The sequence below is a fragment of the Gopherus flavomarginatus genome, chromosome 14 (genome assembly GCF_025201925.1).
Source record: "Gopherus flavomarginatus isolate rGopFla2 chromosome 14, rGopFla2.mat.asm, whole genome shotgun sequence".
NCBI lineage: Eukaryota > Metazoa > Chordata > Testudines > Testudinidae > Gopherus > Gopherus flavomarginatus.
The window spans coordinates 43,101,903-43,121,988 of record NC_066630.1 but is presented as its reverse complement, the minus strand read 5'-3'; the positions used below and the strand labels follow the sequence as shown (position 1 = coordinate 43,121,988).

Below are 20,086 nucleotides of genomic sequence, written 5' to 3'. Positions count from 1 at the left end.
GTGACAACAATTTAAAGCTGGGATCTCTGAAGGACAGATGATATCCCGTATAGCTCTTCAGGCTGCCCTTGATGCTGCTGACACGGTTGTCATCATGCAGCGAGCTTCCTTCCCATGGGAGATGCAAAACACTATCGAAGATCTCCCTTTCGATGGTGAGAAGCTATTTGCAGCAAAAACAAATGAGGTCTTCCATACCATGAAGGACTCGTGTGCGGCACTAAGGTAGCAGGTGTATGAATGCCGAGGGACAAGGATGAGAGAAGACAGATATCAACCTTACCAAAGCCCACGATATCCTTCCTATACCCACAGCAAAGACATTACAATGCACAACAACAGCAACACCATAGACCTAGAACCCAATGACACCGCCTCCCACTATCTGCAGCACCTCAATGCCCTCCATCAAAGCAGATTTGAAGCTTTGTTCGAGGGTATAGAAGACCTCCCACCCACTCCAGCGCCTACTGCAACCATCCTTTTAGACACCGTCTGCTCCCATTCCTTTCCAACTGGGAAGCTATCATTATAGACAAATGGGTCCTAGAAATCATCTGATCGGATTATATCATCCCTTTCCTCTCCATGCCTCTCACCCATCCTCTCTCTCCCCGTCACTCTTCAGGGACTCCTCTCACGAACACTAGCTCCGTCAAGAGGTGCACCATCTTCTACAACCAGGAGCAGTGGAGCAGGTATCCACTCCACACCGGGGAAGGGATTTTATTCCTACTATTTCTTGACTGAAAAGAAAAGTGGTGGACGGCGACCTATTCTCGATTTTTTGACAACTTAACAGGTTTGTCAAGAAACAAAAATTCAGGATGGTTACCCTATCAAAAATCATTCCGGCGTTGGAGCAGGGAGATTGGTTTTCAGCCCTCAACTTGCGGGATGCGTATTTTCATGTCATTATACACTCTGCCCACAGATGCTTTCTCAGATTTGTGTTGGGTGCGGATCACCTCAAAGCATGGCTACTCAATGGTTCTCTAATGAGAAACAAGCATACTTAGAACAAGTCCAGGCAGTTTTATTACATGGCAGGACACACTCCACACTCACTACCTTTCTGCAGAAATTGAAATGGTTCACCACTTGGTGTTCTAACAGACACACCCCTCTGGCTTCTGCCCCTCTTCCACTGATACTAGACTACTTTCTAGAACTCAAAATATCTGGGCTTTCTCTTAGCTCGGTAAAGGTTCGCCTAGTGGCAATCTCAACATTCCACCACAAGGTAGATAACGCTGCTGGTTTTGCTCATCCTGTCGCCAAAATATTTCTCAAAGGTATCCAAACACTCTACCTGGACGTAAGACTACCGGCTGAGCCACGGGATCTACACCTGGTCCTCAGAGCTTTGATGTACAAACCCTTTGAACCCTTGGCTACCTGCTCCCTTCTACACCTATCCATGAAAACGCTTTCTTAGTAACAATTACATCTGACAGATGCGTGGGGGAACTCGCCACGCTGATGGCCAAACCTCCATATACTACCTTCTCTAGAGACAAAGTTACACTTTGTACACATCCTCAATTCCTTTCTAAGGTGCATTCGTCCTTTCACCTATATGAACCTATTCACATACCGGAGGGGAGGATAGCTCAGTGGTTTGAGCATTGGCCTGCTAAACCCAGGGTTGTGAGTTCAATCCTTGAGGGGGCCACTTAGGGATCTGGGGCAAAAATCAGTACTTGGCCCTGCTAGTGAAGGCAGGGGGCTGAATTCAATGACTTTTCAAGGTCCCTTCCAGTTCTAGGAACTAGGATATCTCCATTATTATTTATTACCAATATTCTTCCCAAAGCCACATGCTAATGCATTTGAGGTAGCAGTGCACATGCTTGATGTTTGTAGAGTGTTATCCTTCTATCGTGATGGAACAAAGCCATTTAGACAGACCCCTAAGCTTTTGTATCTATTGCCCAATGATCTCAGGGCAAAGTGATCTCCACCCAGAGACTATCCAAATGGATATCAGACTGCATACGTCTGTTACCAGTTGAAACAAGTCCAACCTGTGGCAATCAAGGCACGCTTTACTAAATGGTTTTCAAACTGTGGGTTGCAACCCAGTACTGGGTCATGCAATGTAAGGTACTGGGTCACAGCGGCTGTGGTCAGCACCGCCAACCGGGCCATTAAAATTCCCATTGGCAGTGCTGCCCAGCTAAGGCAGGCTAGTCCCTAACTGTTCTGACAGCGCACTGCGCCCCGGAAGTGGCCAGCAGCAGGTCTGGCTCCTGGGGGGGCGGGTATGGGGCTCCACGTGCTACGCCCACCCCAAGCACTGGCTCCTGGCCAATGGGAGCTGGATGGGGGCTGGCTGTGCCTGGAGGCAAAAGCTGGGCGGAGCTGCTTGTGTGCCTCTGCCTAGGAGCTGGACCTGCGGCTGGCCACTTCCGGGGCACAGTGTGCTGCACAGTGCCAGGACAGGCGGGAAGTATGCCTTGGCACCCCTGCTGACTGGGAGATGCCTGCACCCCAATCCCCAGCCCTGAGCCCACCTAAACCCGGATCCCCTTCCTGCATTCCAAACCCCTCATTCCCGGTCCCACCCCAGAGCCTGCATCCTCAGTCCAGAGCCCTGACCCCCTCCTGCACCTCAGCCCGCAGCCCTGAGCCTCCCAAACCCCTCATTCCCAGACCCCAGCCCTGCACCCCAACCCTCTGCCTCAGCCCTGAGCCCCTCCCAAACCTCTCATCCCCAACTCCATTGGGTCGCAGACATCAACAGTTTTCTTCAACTAGGCCACCAAAAAAAAAAATTTGAAAACCAGTGCTCTACTAGATCCATGTCCACTTCTGTAGCATTTCTTCACAACATCCCGCTTTCCGACATACGCAATGCGGCCACTTGGGCATCGGACCTTGTGTTTTCTAAACATTACACTCTCATGCAGGGTCCTTCATTGGACACCCAACTGGGTCAAGCTGTCTTATCAACAGCTTTCTTACCAGATCTGAAATCCTGACCATCCTCAGAGATACCGCTTTTCAGTCACCTGGAGTGGAGCACCCACCGGGACATCTCTTGAAGGAGAAGAGGTGGTTGCTCGCCTTGTGCAGGAATTGATGCTCTTCGAGATGAGTGTCCCTGTGTGTGCTGCACTACTCATCCTCTTCCCCTCTGCTTTGGAGTTTGGAGCAGACTCCGTTGTAGAGAAGGAACTGAGGAGTCAGGGCTGTGCACGTGCTGTTCAAACACTGACCGTGCGCGAGGCCCATACGGGAACTGCTGCAAAAATCTCTGATCGAAGGCACAGGAATGCACCTTGACCTGGAGTGGAGCACCCACAGGGACACTCATCTCGAAGAATGTCAGTTACTGCATGAAGTGAGTAACTTTCTCTTCTTTCTGAACAGCTTTTCAATTCACATTAGTCATCTTAGCTTCTATATAGTGACGGCTCTCTGGCTCAGTAATATCTGAATGCAGCTCTGTATAGTGACATTTCTAGAGTACAGGTGAACAGTTTACCGGTAATTATTCTTTGAAAGTACATTATCATCCTGTATAGAGCTCCAGCCACACTGAGCACTGGGACTTGTTTAATTTGGCTAGAATGTCTAGGACCTGGGTCGAGAGCAACTGACAGATCATGATACTAATGCTGAAATTCTCATGAGTTCTGTCACACTGACCAGAACGCCTGGAGGAGCAGAGTAAGGAGTTCTGTAGTGACTGATCTCCAGAACAAGATGCCTACCCTTCCTGTGCACATTTCTCCCCACAAGTTCAGCATAGATACTGTAGCTCTGAAGTGAGACTATAGGTTAAAGCCAGACACCCCAATAACTAGATGTAGTCACCAGCATACACAGTATCTGACTGATCAGCTTTGTTCTTTCTTCATGACAGGTTGTGGCGTTAAGATGATGAGTACTGCCAACCTGAAGAGCAGTCAGTACATTCCCATCCACAGTAAGCAGATCCGGGGACTGGCCTTCAGTAATCGAGCAGATGGCTTGCTGCTGTCTGCTGCTTTGGACCACATGCTCAAACTTACCAGGTGTGTGCTGCTGAACAGGGGCCGTCCACCCCATCTGCCCTTAACGTTTTCCAGGGTTTGGCTTTATCTCTAGCTCACCTGTGTGCACTTTGGAGCACCTATTTTTTCTTTCTTGCAGGGAGTTGAGAACAGATCTCAGTGTGAGCTTCATCCATCCTCTTGAATGTGGGCATTAATCTGATGAATTGTTCTCACTTCCCAGTCCTCTGAATGAGGAAGGGACTATGGCCCTACGTTTTCCTGGTGCCTCCTCCCAGTGGCATCTCTGGGTACAGCTTTGAAAGTAAGCCAGCACAGATCAGCTGTATCCTGTGGTACAAGTCTAACAGTATCTGCTAGTGTGACTTTTACTTCCTGCTTGATTCTCTTTGATCTAGGATCAGGGTTTTTACTGTTTTCCTCTGTCTGTTCCCTATTCCTCAGAAGGTTGCTCTGATTTGAAATTTCTAATCGAGGCTGAGCTGCACACACCTGAAGCACATGGACAGAGCACCAAACAGCACTTCTGAGATCTCCTGTCCCAGTAATGTAGGAACAGTACATCTCTATAGCTGGGCTGGGCGACTTAAAAGAACATGTTCGGGTAGAGGAATCCCACAGGATAGGTGGGATGTATTCCTCCAGTCCTGGTGGTCTGTAGCAGATGCCCACTGAGTATTGTGATGTTGGGGTATTTTGTCTCCTTACTACCTACATCAGTATTTCTCACTGGCTGACTAAACCTCTTGAGCTCCAGTGCTACTCAACTTAACATTTCTCTTTTCAGTTAGGACAGGCTACAGTTATGCCCTCTAGGGTGTGAGGTCGATGTCTCTTCCAGTTCTTCATGCTCTTGGCATCCATGTATACATACATAGTTAAGAAAGTAAAGTTGTTTTGCAATAAGAGATTAATTTAATTCTAATTTTCCCATTCCCATTGTCTATATGGTGGAATATGTTACATACTTTTGAGTTAAACAAGTTCCCCCTTCCTGCCTACTTCAAAACCAGTGTGTAAGTTCTGAGCTTGTAAGGTGGTACTCTTGCATAATTGGAGACAGTTTAGTGCAAGTAGTTGCCACTCATCACAGAATTTATACCAATGCTTGATACCCAAACCTTCCTCTTTACGCTACCGATACGTCCAACAGTTGGTCTCGAACAAGTTGTATCCAGTCTTCACTTTTGCTTGATACCAGAATGTTGTCTCAGAAGATTGCCTGCATTGGTCCCTCAGGTTGCTTGACTATGTCAGCCTCCCTTCTCTAATCACTTGTTGCCATTTGCATACACCTAATAAGAATTCTCCAGGATGTACTTTGTCCTTTTTGTTACATCTCCTGTTCTGATACATGGAAGAAAACATAACACATTGTTCTCTACATAAGTCACTGCTGTCTGGTTCCCAACTATTGGAACCTTCATCTGGGTCACCCGACTTCCCCCCTGCCCCTGGTGGTTCCTTCTGTGCAGAATATCTGTTGTGGGTATCTTGGGTGAATGACTCTACAGGTTCCCTTTTTTTGATATCATCTTTATATTTTACCCCTACTAGATCTCATTTTGCCACATGTCTCTGATACATCCCTCCATGCAAAATCCACTTTAATTTCCAGTTTCTTCAGTAACGCCGGCCTCAGCTGTTGTTTCAGCTCCTCTGCCTTCTCCCAAACACAGCATATTCTCCCCCACTGGCCGTGTTCTGCGATCTACTAAGAATTTTTTGACATTCATATCTGTGTGTGTCTGTGTGTGTGTGTGTGTACTTATACTGTTTTGTTTACCCTATTCACACTCTAACACTTGCTTAAATCAGTTCCTTTGTGTTAAATGCTGTTTCTCAGAACGTGAGCCCTCTTCAAATGAACAGGCAAAAGAGAATAACTAAGCAGGGTGAGGAATCCCAATGAATGAGGCTCCCAGTTTCTGGGATATACAGTATTCTGGGACCACAGTGCAATGCCTTCTCCTCCTATTTCCAGACGAGTAATTTAACCCTGCTCTCCCAACAAAGCAGTTAGGATCTCAGTCTGAAACCCCCATCCCTGCAGCCAATGTAAAGTGATTTTTATTCCCTAGAATCAACCCAAAAAGTCAAAGAGAAGGAGGCATTTTACCTGTTTCAGCTTTGTATATGCTTTGGTGGAATGCTAAATCTTTATGCATTCTTTTGACAGTTTCACAGTGATATACTATCTATATTCTTCAGATTCTTTTCTGGAGTATGGAGATTAAAATCTGTAGTGGAGAACAGCCTACTTTTCAGTTCCTTAGCAGAGTTTTATTCTAGATTTGTTGGCTTGGTATGTTATTCTGTGGGATGAGAAGACTCAGTATACGTTTGCATTGTCAACATATTCCTTTGCCTCCACAGTTTGACAACAAATACTGTGGTCCAGACATACAATGCTGGCCGCCCTGTGTGGAGCTGCTGCTGGTGCCTTGATGATACCAATTATATCTATGCTGGGCTTGTCAATGGCTCTATCCTAGTGTATGATCTAAGAAACACAAGCTCTCATGTCCAGGAACTAGCCCCTCAGAAGTCCAGGTATGGTTTCACGCTCTCTATCCCAGAATTTCACAAGTGCACTGCAAGTTAAATGTAGCATCTTACACAGGTGAGTATACTCGCCTGATTAAACAGCATCTTTTGTGCACGTTGACGGTAAGCTGTAAAAATATTGGCTCACAGCTCAGGGCAGATTCAGAACCAGGAGCAGGGATGCAACAATCTGAGATACTGTCACCTCTGCAGTTCTGCACCTGAGAATTAAACATTAGTACAAATGTTTGGTCAAGATTCCCTGAGAGCTGTGTGGTATAGTTTTGGACACTAAAACGGGCTATGCTTGTCAATGTCTGGAGCATGCTGAGAAGTCTTATACCAGGCAACTTGAGTTTGAGCCTCTGAGTATTGTTGGATTCTCTTCACAACTTGGCATTTCTATTGGGATAAGGTATTAGACTCTGGGAAGGGCGGGCATAGGGTTAATATGACTAATTATGTCCTGCCTCCCTACTGTCCTCTTTCATAGGTAGCAGGGACAAGTTGTTTGATGATTGGTTTCTAAACACGTTAAGAGACATGTTCTGAGTATATATGTGTTGTGGCGTACAAAAGGTTTTCCCAGGGAGAGAGAGTGCCCAGCACGCAGGAATAGTGCCAAGATACAAATAGTTTTCTTCAGGGTTCCCTTAGTGTGTTGGCTCTGATGCTCCTGTAATGTTGCAAGGTGGAACAGGTCCTTTAAAATGTTTGCAAGTGATTCTTTGGGCATTGCAGCCTTTTGACATATGGTCACCTCTTAAAGGATTAGTAAATTGTTACCCTCAGTCCTGGAACATGGCATGTCTACATGTCCATCATTATGGATAGGGCCCTACCAAATTCACGGTTCACGTTGGTCAATTTCATGGCTGCAGAGACTTAAAATTGGTCAATTTCACAATTTCAAATGTTTATCTCTGAAATTTCAGAGTGTTATAACCGTGGGGCCCTGATCTAAAAGGGGATTGTGGGTGGGGTCCCAAAGCTGTTGTAGGGGGGTTACAGGATTGCTATACTCATTTCTGTACTGCCTTCGGAGCTCAGTTCTGAAGGCAGCAGCTGCAGAGTTTCCTGCAGCTGGAGAGGCTCCCAGAGGTGGAGGTAGGTCAGATCTCCCAGCAGCACTGGGGATCGCCCCAACTAGGGGCTCCTAGCTGCTAGTTGGGGCCAGTACTGGGGCCTTGGACAATTTGAAAAATTAGTGCCACAGCCCTGGCAGGAGCCACAGGATGGAAGCCCCAAACCCCAGCAGATGCTGCAACCCCAAGCCCAGGCAGGAGCCAGGGGAGAGGACAGAAGCCCTGAACCCGGGTGGCCCAGAGTCAGGGCAGGAGCTGTGGGGGGCAAAAGCCCCGAGTCCTGGGTGGCAGCCCCCAGCTCAGGTCCCTGAGCCCGTGGGGGAAGCTACGCATGGGCAGCCCTGACCCTGGGCAGGAGCCACAGGGGGAGGGAGCAGAAACCCTGGAGCTCAAGCACCCAGAGCCCAGGCAGGAGCTGTGGGGGCTGGAGGTGTGGGGGTGGCAGCCCCCAGCCCAGGTCTCTGAGCCCTGGCAGGAGCCACAGAGATGGAAGCCCCAAGACACTGCTGGAGCCTGAGCAGCCCCCAGCCCTGACCAGAGCCATGGGGGGTAGAAGTCTGGAGCCCACCTTCACTTTTACGCTGCCTATGGAGGTGCGTCTAATCTCCCTCTGATAATTTGCAGGGGAAGGACAAGTCCTGTCCCTACTCAATCCATCTGATTTTGGGGAGATCAAATTTCATGGGGAAGGGCTTATTTCATGGTCCGTGACATGTTTTTCACAGCTATAGAATTGGTAGGGCCCTGATTATGAGACTACATTTTTTTGTTTTGATAGAGGAAAGTTGGGGCATAAGCCCCTGAAACACTAAGATCATTACCTCTCTGGATTTTATTTCACCCTTACTAGTTCAGATATGGGGAAGTACATGAAGAAATATCTGAGCCGTTAGTGATCTTCAAAAAGTTGTGAAGATAGGAGAGATTCCAGAGGACTGGAAAAGGGCAAAGTAGTACCCATGTATACAAAGGGGAATAAGGACAACTTAGGGAATTACAAACCACTCAGCTTAACTTCAGTACCTGGGAAGATAATGGAGCTCAGTGGTTTGAGCATTGGCCTGCTAAACCCAGGGTTGTTTGTTCAGTCCTTGAGGGGGCTTAGGGATCTGGGGCAAAAATCTGGGGATTGAGCTTGCTTTGGGCAGTGGGTTGGACTTGATGACCTCTGAGGTCCCTTCCAACTCTGTGATTCTGTGTGGTATATCTTGCCTCTAGCAAGGATTTTGATACTGTCTCACATAACCTTCTCATAAATAAACTAGGGAAATACAACTTAAATGGAGCTACTATAAGGTGGGTGCATAACTTGTTGGAAAACTGTTCCCAGAGAGTAGTTACCAGTGGTTCAGTCAAGCTGGTAGGGCATATCAAGTTGGGTCCCACAGGGATCAGTTCTGGGTCTGGTTCTGTTCAGTATCTTCATTGGTGATTTAGATGTTGCAGACAGTACACTTCTAAAGATAATGGACGATACCAAGCTGTGAGGGTTGCAAGTGATGTGGAGGATAGGATAAAAATTCAAAGTGATCTGGACAAACTGGGGAAATGGTCTGAAGTAAATAAGATGAAATTCAATAAGAACAAATGCAAAGTACTCCACTTAGGAAGGAACAATCAGTTGCACACGTACAAAACAGGAAATTACTGCCTAGGAAGGAGTACTGCAAAAAGGGATCTGGGGGTCATAGTGGACCACAGGCTAGATATGAGTCAACAGTATAACTCTGTAACAAAAAAAGCAAACATCATTCCGGAATGTATTGACTCTTATGAGCAAGACAAAGAAGTAATTCTTCTGCTCTGCACTGATTAGGTCTCAACTGAAGTACTGTGTCCAGTTCTGGGCACCACATTTCAGGTAAGATATGGACCAATTGGAGAAAATCCAGAGAATAGCGACAAAAAATTATTATAGGTCTAGAAAACATAATCTATAAGGGAAGAATGAAAGCATTAGGTTTGTTTACTCTGGAAAAGAGAACTGAGAGGGGACATAAGTTTTCAAGTACAAAGGATGTTACAAGGAGGAGGGAGAAAAATTGTTCTCCTTTATCTCTGAGGTTAGGACAAGAAGCTTAAATTGCAGCAGGCGAGGTTTAGGTTGGACATTAGGAAAATGTTCTTAACTGTCAGAGTAGTTAATCCCTGAAATAAATTGTAGGGTTGTCAAGAGATTAAAAAAATTAATCACGATTAATCATGATATTAAACAACAATAGAATACCATTTATTTTAAATATTTTTGGATGTTTACTACATTTTCAAATACATTAATTTCAGTTACAACACAGAATACAAAGTGGACAGTGCTCAGTTTATATTTATTTTTTATTACAAATATTTGCACTGTAAAAAACAAAATTGTATTTTTCAGTTCACCTCATACAAGCACTGTAGTGCAATCTCTTTACCATGAAAGTTGAACTTACAAAAAGAAAACAATGTAAAACTTTAGAGCCCACAAGTCCATTCAGTCCTCCTCCTTGGTCACCAATCACTCAGACAAAGTTGATTACAATTTGCAGGAGATAGTGCTGCCTGCTTCTTGTTTACAATGTCACCTGAAAGTGAGAACAGGCCTTCATATGGCACTGTTGTAGCTGGCGTTGCAAGATATTTACGTGCCAGATGTGCTAAAGAGTCATATGTCCCTTTATGCTTCAACCACCATTCCAGAGGATGTGCTTCCATGGTGATTGTGGATTTTGCTTGATAATGATCCAAAGCAGAGCGGACCAACGCATGTTCATTTTCATCATCTGAGTCAGATGCCACCAGCAGAAGATTGATTTTCTTTTTTGGTGATTCGAGTTGGTGATTGTTAGTCTATAAGGTGCCACAGGATTCTTTGCTGCTTTTACAGATCCAGACTAACACGGCTACCCTCTGATACTTGACACCATGCAAGGTACTGCATTTAGCCATATGGAATGGAAATCCATCAACCTCATGAAGAAACTTGCACAAATACAGACAGATATCATCTTCCTTTCCAAATGCAAACGGATGGACATCATACCAAATGGGCTAAAGGTAAAAAATCCACTGCTATCTACATACTACACAGACCACAGTGAGAGATTATGTCATACTCTGTCAAAAAAACTGAGGAACCACCTGATCAGCATCCTATACAGCAAACAGGAAAACATCAAAAAAGAGCTCTCCAACCTGGAGACTCTCATTAATAACCAAACTTCTATACAAACGGACTTCACTAGAATAAGACAGGAGATCTACATTACTCACTTCACCTCTCTTCAAAGGAAAAAGGACTGTAAGCTGTCTAAACTCCTACCTGCCACATGGGGCCACAACAGTGGTACCCCTAACCCACCCAGCAATATCGTCAATCTATCCAACTACACACTCAGCCCAGAAGAAAAGTCTGTCCTATCTTGGGGACTCTCTTTCTGCCCTGCCACCCCCACCAACATGATACAGTTCTGTGGCGATCTGGAAGCCTACTTTCGCCGTCTCCGACTCAAAGAATACTTCCAGGACAACACTGAACAGTGCACTGATACACGGGTGCCCTCCCACCAACAGCACAAGAAAAAGAACTCCACATGGACTCCTCCTGAGGGTCGAAATGACAGCCTGGACCTATACATTGAATGCTTCCGCCGGCGTGCACAGGCAGAAATCGTGGAACAACAACATCGCTTGCCTCACAACCCAAGTCGTGCAGAACGCAATGCCATCCACAGCCTCAGAAACCACTCTGACATTATCATCAAAGAGGCTGATAAAGGAGGTGCCGTTGTCATCATGAACAGGTCTGACTATCAAAAGGAGGCAGCCAGACAACTCTCCAATACCAAATTCTACAGGCCACTTCCCTCAGATCCCACTGAGGAATACACTAAGAAACTGCAAAATCTACCCAGGACACTCCCTACACTAACACCGGAACAAATCAACATACCCTTAGAGCCCCGACCAGGATTATTCTATCTACTACCCAAGATCCACAAACCCGGAAATCCTGGACGCCCCATCATCTCGGGCATTGGCACTCTCACTGAAGGACTATCTGGATATATGGACTCTCTACTCAGACCCTATGCCACCAGCACTCCCAGCTATCTCCGTGACACCACTGATTTCCTGAGGAAACTACAATGCATTGGTGACCTCCCAGAAAACACCATCTTAGCCACCACGGATGTAGAGGCTCTCTACACAAACATCCCACACACAGATGGAATACAAGCTGTCAGGAACGCTATCCCTGATGATGCCACAGCACAACTGGCTGCTGAGCTCTGTGCCTTTATACTTACACACAACTATTTCAAATTTGATGACAATATATATCTCCAGATCAGTGGCACTGCTATGGGGACCCGCATGGCCCCACAATATGCCAATATCTTCATGGCCGACCTGGAACAACGCTTCCTCAGCTCTCGTCCACTCACACCCCTTCTCTATCTACGCTACATTGATGACATCTTCATCATCTGGACCCATAGGAAGGAGACTCTGGAAAAATTCCACCATGATTTCAACAGCTTCCTCAATCATCAACCTCAGCCTGGACCAATCTACACGGGAGGTCCACTTTCTTGACACCACGGTGCAAATAAGTGATGGTCACATTAACACCACCCAATATCGAAAACCCACCGACCGCTATGCCTACCTTCATGCCTCCAGCTTCCATCCCGGGCACATCACACGATCCATTGTCTACAGCCAAGCACTGAGGTACAACTGCATCTGCTCTAACCCCTCAGACAGAGACCAACACCTACAAAATCTCCACCAAGCATTCTCAAAACTACAATACCCGCAGGAGGAAATAAGGAAACAGATCAACAAAGCCAGACGTGTACCCAGAAGCCTCCTACTGCAAGACAAACCCAAGAGAGAAACCAACAGGACTCCACTGGCCATCACATACAGCCCCCAGCTAAAACCCCTCCAACGCATCATCAGGGATCTACAACCCATCCTGGACAATGATCCCACACTTTCACAGGCCTTGGGTGGCAGGCCAATCCTTGCCCACAGACAACCTGCCAACCTGAAACATATTCTCACCAGTAACTGCACACCACACCATAATAACTCTAGCTCAGGAACCAATCCATGCAACAAACCTCGATGCTAACTCTGCCCACATATCTACACCAGCGACACCATCACAGGACCTAACCAGATCAGCCACACCATCACTGGTTCGTTCACCTGCACATCCACCAATGTCATATACGCCATCATATGCCAGCAATGCCCCTCTGCTATGTACATCGGCCAAACTGGACAGTCTCTACGGAAAAGGATAAATGGACACAAATCAGACATTAGGAATGGCAATATACAAAAATCTGTAGGAGAGCACTTCAACCTCCCTGGCCACACTATAGCAGACCTTAAGGTGGCCATCCTGCAGCAAAAAAACTTCAGGACCAGACTTCAAAGAGAAACTGCTGAGCTTCAGTTCATCTGCAAATTTGACACCATCAGCTCAGGATTGAACAAAGACTGTGAACGGCTTGCCAATTACAGAACCAGTTTCTCCTCTCTTGGTTTTCACACCTCAACTGCTAGAACAGGGCCTCATCCTCCCTGATTGAACTGACCTTGTTATCTCTAGCTTGCTTGCTAGCACACATATATATACCTGCCCCTGGATATTTCCATTACATGCATCTGAGGAAGTGGGTATTCACCCACGAAAGCTCATGCTCCAAAACGTCTGTTAGTCTATAATGTGCCACAGGATTCTCTGCTGCTTTTCGAGTTCTGTAGTTTTTCGCATTGGAGTATTGCTCCTTTAAGACTTCTAAAAGCAAGCTCCACACCTCATCCCTCTCAGATTTTGGACAACACTTCTGATTCTTAAACCTTGGGTTGAGTGCTATAGCTATTTTTAAAAATCTCATATCGGTACCTTCTTTGCGTTTTGTCAAATCTGCTGTGAAAGTGCACTTTGTATTTTGTGTTGTAATTGAAATCAATATTGAAAAAGTAGGAACACATCTAAAAATATTTAATAAATTTCAATTGGTATTCTAAGTGCGATTAATCTCGATTAATTGTTTTGAATTAATCTTGTGTGTTAACTGTGATTGATGCCCTAATAAATTGCCTAGGGAAGTTGTGGAATCTCCATTATTGGAGATTTTTAAGAGCAGATTAGACAAACACCTGTCAGGGATGGTCTAGATCAGGGGTTCTCAGACTGGGGGGGTCATGATTCCTCAGGGGGTAACAAGGTGGTTACATGGGGGCTGTGAGCTGTCAGGTCCGTAGGGCTGATAGCCCTAAGCCCTCATTAAATTACAATTCCTCCCCTCCCCTTTCCCCTCCACCTTGTTTAATTTATATGGGAGGGGTCACACTCAGAAGCTTGCTGTGTGAAAGGGGTCACCAATACAAAAAGTTTGAAAACCACTGGTCGAGATAATACTTAGTCCTGCCATGAGTGGACTAGATGACCTCACGAGGTCCTTTCCAGACCTACGATTCTGTGATTCTGTGTTTAATTTCATGCTGTCATCCTCACATGCTTGCTAAATCCTATTGGGTGTGTCTTTCAAGGGGGCATTTTATAGCAATAATTGTTGCTTAATTTGTGTCCAAAAGCTTCTGATCACTTATGTTAACTACTAAATAATGAAGAGAGCTAATTATCAGAAACTTGACTGTGAACCCCCCTTGAAAAGTGCAACTGGGAGAAATCAAGACTCTGGGAAGGGAGTCGGAAGTGTTAAAGCTGAATGGTCAAGTTACAGGCTCTCAAAAATTCTCCTTTCAGGTGTCCTGTGGTGTCCCTGTCCTACCTGCCCCGAATGGCCTCCGCCACACTGCCATACGGTGGAGTAGTAGCTGGGAGCTTAGAAGGAGGCTGCTTTTGGGAACAGAAGGCCAGCAACTCCTACCGGCCTCACCATCTGCCTCTAGAGCCTGGAGGCTGCATAGATATTCAGACTGAAATCAGCACTCGGCACTGCCTTGCAACTTACAGGCCTAGTAAGTAATTGTGTGCAAGTACAGCACCTTCTGTGCAGCGCTTTTGTCAGTTTGCCGTAATTCTGCCCTGCCACATAAGCCCCTGTGAGGTGCCAGGATTTGGTGGCAGCTTTGGAAGGCTGAGAGCATAGCAGAAATGATGCTTTTACTTCTCAAAGGCGAAGGCCTGGATAGCTCACTAGTACCATGTGCCCCCTTGGACACAGTAAAGCTTTTTGTGCGGCTGCACATGTACAGAACAGAGGCTGCTGAGAATGGATTGTTTCTTTTGCCCAACAACACCTCTTGCCTAGGGCTTCCATCCCTGTGGTGACTGAGTGGGTTTGTATTAGGATTCTCGTCTCTTTGTAGCTTAGTTCTGGCCCTTTCCTGGAGAGGCTACTGTACATTGGGGAAAATGGTATTTGGCAAGTGACTCAGCTTGTCAGTGGAGCTACCCTTTGTCTACATCCCACAGATAAGAGCAACAATTGCCTGCATTGTGTGGTGATGGAACTGTCCTGTAGCCAACTGATGGATGCATCTGTCGACATGGTCTGCTCCTGTCACCCAGTTCAGACATTCAGTGCTGGGCCCACCTGCAAACTGCTGACCAAAAATGCCATCTTTCGGAGTCCAGAGGAGGATGGCAGCATCTTGGTGTGCGCTGGCGATGAGGCCTCAAACTCTACCATGGTATTTCCTTTTTCCTTTCATTTTCACCAGGCAGTGCTTAAGAGGGAAACCTTATCTGTCCCAGTGTTGTTAAATCCAGTGTGATGGAACTTGCATTGTGGGTAACAGGTGAGTGGGCAGGGAGCTGGGGGTGTGTATATTAACTTTCCATACTTTGCTTGTGGGACTAGCTAACTCCCTGGCAATTTGGAGATACTGCTTTAGACTGAAAACCAGCAATGCACAAAACTAAATGCTGTGTCCTTAATTTAAATATAGGCAGGTTGCTCCTGTAGTAAACTTGTCCCTGTTTCCTACTGGAGGAATGTAGATAGGCAGAATGTAGTTAGCCATGATAGACCCTGGCAATGGCCTTGGAATTAACACCTTCTTCCAAAGAGAACATCATGTTGTACAAATGGTACCCCTGCCGGCACAGTGCCACTTACAGTAGCAGCATGCTGGCACACTAGCTCAATACCAGCTCACAGCGAAGAGTTCAAGCCTGCAGAGTTGCAGCATCACTTCCTACGATATGGTCTATGGCAGCCCGGCGATGAACTTCCCTCCTAGAGATGGTCTCGTCAGGTTAGGGTTGAGACAGGTTGGCAAGGGATAGGGGAGGAAGACTTGTACTGCTGCCATCTGTGTGGTGTCTGTTCTGAGGTTGAAGGAGGACTTCAGCCTCCAAGGTAAGAGCATACCTTAGCATTTAGATATGTTTAAAATGCTATGGCTACAGCCTCAAAGCAAACCTCTTGCTTACATAAGGGGTCTGATAGAGAATTGGTCCATCCAGCCTTCCTTGGGAGCAATAAAATACACCTCTACCGCGATATAACGCTGTCTTCAGGAGCCAAAAAATCTTACCGCGTTATATCGAACTTGATTTGATCCACCTGAGCACGCAGCCCACCCACCCACCGCTGAGCGCCGCTTTACCGCGTTATATCTGATTGTGTGTTATATTGGGTGGCATTATAACAGGGTAGAGGTGTAACAGCTGTTGGAGACTAATGTAACTGTTCTGTGGTTAGGGAACAGCACAAGAAGCTATACTGCTTCATCCACATTGCCCTGTCAGTGTGACTAAACACTGACTTGCAGGGATCATCTCTAGGAGTGAAGCTAGTTCATTCTTCATGTTTTCTCTGAAACAAACAACCAGGGTTCTTGTTGATCCTGACCAGGTGGGAAATTGTTACATCTCAATCCATTATCTCCCACAGGCTGAAGAGCTGCTAGTTCGTAGCTCATAGTCACAGTAAACCCAGGCTGGAACTGAACTAGTCGCAGGAGTGAGAGGCTCCGTATCCTAGTATTAAAGCAGGGTGGGGTGGGGGGGAGTGGGTGTAGGGAAAAAATCAGTTTTAATTTAAATCCCCTCCCCTTGCAGAATCTGTGCATAAGATTTTTTTAAAAGCAGCCAAGAATCCTGTGGCACCTTATAGACTAACAGACATTTTGGAGCATGAGCTTTCGTGGGTGAATACCCACTTCCTCAGATGCATGTAATGGAAATTTCCAGGGGCAGGTATATATATGCTAGCAAGCAAGCTAGAGATAACGAGGTCAGTTCAATCAGGGAGGATGAGGCCCTGTTCTAGCAGTTGAGGTGTGAAAACCAAGAGAGGAGAAACTGGTTCTGTAGTTGGCAAGCCGTTCACAGTCTTTGTTCAATCCTGAGCTGATGGTGTCAAATTTGCAGATGAACTGAAGCTCAGCAGTTTCTCTTTGAAGTCTGGTCCTGAAGTTTTTTTGCTGCAGGATGGCCACCTTAAGGTCTGCTATAGTGTGGCCAGGGAGGTTGAAGTGCTCTCCTACAGGTTTTTGTATATTGCCATTCCTAATGTCTGATTTGTGTCCATTTATCCTTTTCCGTAGAGACTGTCCAGTTTGGCCGATGTACATAGCAGAGGGGCATTGCTGGCATATGATGGCGTATATGACATTGGTGGATGTGCAGGTGAACGAACCAGTGATGGTGTGGCTGATCTGGTTAGGTCCTGTGATGGTGTCGCTGGTGTAGATATGTGGGCAGAGTTGGCATCGAGGTTTGTTGCATGGATTGGTTCCTGAGCTAGAGTTATTATGGTGTGGTGTGCAGTTACTGGTGAGAATATGTTTCAGGTTGGCAGGTTGTCTGTGGGCAAGGACTGGCCTGCCACCCAAGGCCTGTGAAAGTGTGGGATCATTGTCCAGGATGGGTTGTAGATCCTTGATGATGCGTTGGAGGGGTTTTAGCTGGGGGCTGTATGTGATGGCCAGTGGAGTCCTGTTGGTTTCTCTCTTGGGTTTGTCTTGCAGTAGGAGGCTTCTGGGTACACGTCTGGCTCTGTTGATCTGTTTCCTTATTTCCTCCTGCGGGTATTGTAGTTTTGAGAATGCTTGGTGGAGATTTTGTAGGTGTTGGTCTCTGTCTGAGGGGTTAGAGCAGATGCGGTTGTACCTCAGTGCTTGGCTGTAGACAATGGATTGTGTGATGTGCCCGGGATGGAAGCTGGAGGCATGAAGGTAGGCATAGCGGTCGGTAGGTTTTCGATATAGGGTGGTGTTAATGTGACCATCACTTATTTGCACCGTGGTGTCAAGAAAGTGGACCTCCCGTGTAGATTGGTCCAGGCTGAGGTTGATGGTGGGGTGGAAGCTGTTGAAATCATGGTGGAAGATTTTTTTTTTTTAGTGCATTAAATTGTATTACTAAAATTCTTTACACTAAGAGTAATCATAACACACACAGACTATTGATAAACAGAGGTCTTGTCTTGATGAAACATGTAATATTCCTAAATTACATGGGTTTATAGATCTTCTGTTAACGGTACACATAACCACATATCAAAGAACAGGAATGCTCTGTGAAGTACACATTTTTGGGTAGGACTTGGGCCAAGGGTGAGCAAACAGGCCAGGTCCAGCCCGTCAGGACTTTGAATCTGGCCTGCGGGATTACCACCCCCGTGGCGGCACGGCCCCCGCACTGCTCCCAGAAGCAGTCAGCACCATGTTCCTTTGGTCCCTGGAGGAGTAGGGGCAGAGGGCTCTGTGTGCTGCCCTCACTTGCAGACACCACCTCCCACCTTCCTGAACAGGAAACCTCAGCCAATGGGAGCTTCGGGTGAGGTTAGGGTGACCTGACAGTAAGTGTGAAAAATCGGGGCAGGGGGTGGCGGTAATAGGAGCCTATATAAGAGAGAGACCAAATATCAGGACTATCCCTATAAAATCGGGACATATGGTCACCCTAGGTGAGGTACCCACAGGCAAGGGCAGCGTGTGGAGTCCTCTGCTCCCCTCTCCTCCCCCAGGGGCCACAGGGACATGGTGCTGGCTGCTTCTGGGAGCAGTGCAGGGTGAAGGCAGGCAGGGAGCCTGCCTGAGCGCCACTGCCACCCTGGAGCTGCTCCAGGTAAGCAGCGCCAGGCCAGAGCCCGAACTCCTGCCCTGAGCCCCTTTTCCGCACTCCACACCCCTTCCTGGACTCTAACCCCCTTCCCTTGGCCCCCTTGTACACCCCACACTCCTCCTCTGCCCCAACCCCTTGCCCTGAGCCCCTTCCTGCACACCGCACCCCCTCCCACATCCTGCACTCCCTTCTGTATCCCAACCCCTTGCCCCAGCCCTACATTCATGGCCCTGCTTGCAATTTCCCCTCCCAGATGTGACCCTCGGGCCAAAAAGTTTGCCCATCTCTGATTTAGGGAGTACTGGCTACATTTGGTTCATGTCTGGAAGATGACTTTTGCAGAAGTAAGTGTTGAATTTATATAATCTTTGTGGGAAATGCAAGCTAAAGGAATTTTGTACAGGATTACTGAGCCATGGGACATGTTTTAAGAAAAACTTTAAAAAGCAAAAATCAGACTGCCTCATCACAAATGACCAGCCTTGCCCATTTTCCATTTTCCCTGAGTTAGCACAGGCTACTAAGAACACAGAAGTGAGTGATTGTCTGCCTTCTGCTTTGTATGTTAACTTCCCTGGGGTTCTGTCTGAGACCTATAGCCCCTAGTACAAAGTAGCTTGCAGGATCAGGGCATTAATGCCCACCAGACTAACTCCCAACCTGCTTTTACATCCTGCTTACACTGCCTGACATGCACGTCCAACCTAAGACTGGAGAAGAAAATGTGCAAGCTTTTTCAAATAGTCTAGTCAGCCCAGACCGCTACTCTTTCTCTTCTGTCTTTGTCCAGCTACCTGCTGCCTAGATAGCACATCAGGGAGAGTGCATGTGGCTTTGTATGCATGTGATTTCCCAAGAATACAAAGGGAAGACTGAAGTGGAGTGCTTAGAAAAGCAGAGACTGGGAGGACAGGGTTTGCCTTCTCCTTCAATCAGTCGTGTTGCTTAGCCAGTGCACCCTGATCAGACGAGCTCTCCCATATATGTGCTATCTCTCAGGCATGGTAAATTTCCCACTTCAGTAGTTGGTTGTGCCCTTTGGCTCAAAGAGCAACCTTCTCTGGTGCAGTCAGCCTTCAGCTGTCCTGCTAACAGTTCTAACTTGTCTCCAGCACAAATTAATTTCCCCTTCCAAAAAGTACACAGGATTATGGCCTGAAAGTTACCCTAGCAGCTCTAGGATGCTTTAGCCCACAAGCAGCACAACCTTACCTCACTTGGGTTATTAATTTAGTTCAACCTACCCACACATTCTTGTTGGGTACCTAAGCAGGAGATACATGTTACTTCCAGCAACATGTTAATTTCTTCCACTAGCCTGCCCTTCCTTGAGTCATCCAGCCCTTGCCTTACAGATGAATTGTCTTAGAGTTGTCCTCAGGGTTGTCTTAACATTGTCAGTGTGA

At 46.7% G+C, this 20,086-nt stretch overlaps 1 protein-coding gene across 6 annotated transcripts in view; it reads left to right on the top strand.

The window, feature by feature from the left end:
- The window catches only part of RFWD3 (ring finger and WD repeat domain 3), a 97,813-nt gene that overhangs the window by 75,606 nt on the left and 2,121 nt on the right, over positions 1–20,086 (top strand). For all 6 annotated transcript variants that reach the window (XM_050922381.1, XM_050922378.1, XM_050922382.1 and 3 more), the window contains 4 exons: positions 3,872–4,022; positions 6,378–6,554; positions 14,406–14,620; positions 15,078–15,295. In XM_050922381.1, the coding sequence (XP_050778338.1) occupies positions 3,872–4,022; positions 6,378–6,554; positions 14,406–14,620; positions 15,078–15,295 (761 nt within the window). The remainder of the gene's footprint in view (positions 1–3,871; positions 4,023–6,377; positions 6,555–14,405; positions 14,621–15,077; positions 15,296–20,086) is intronic.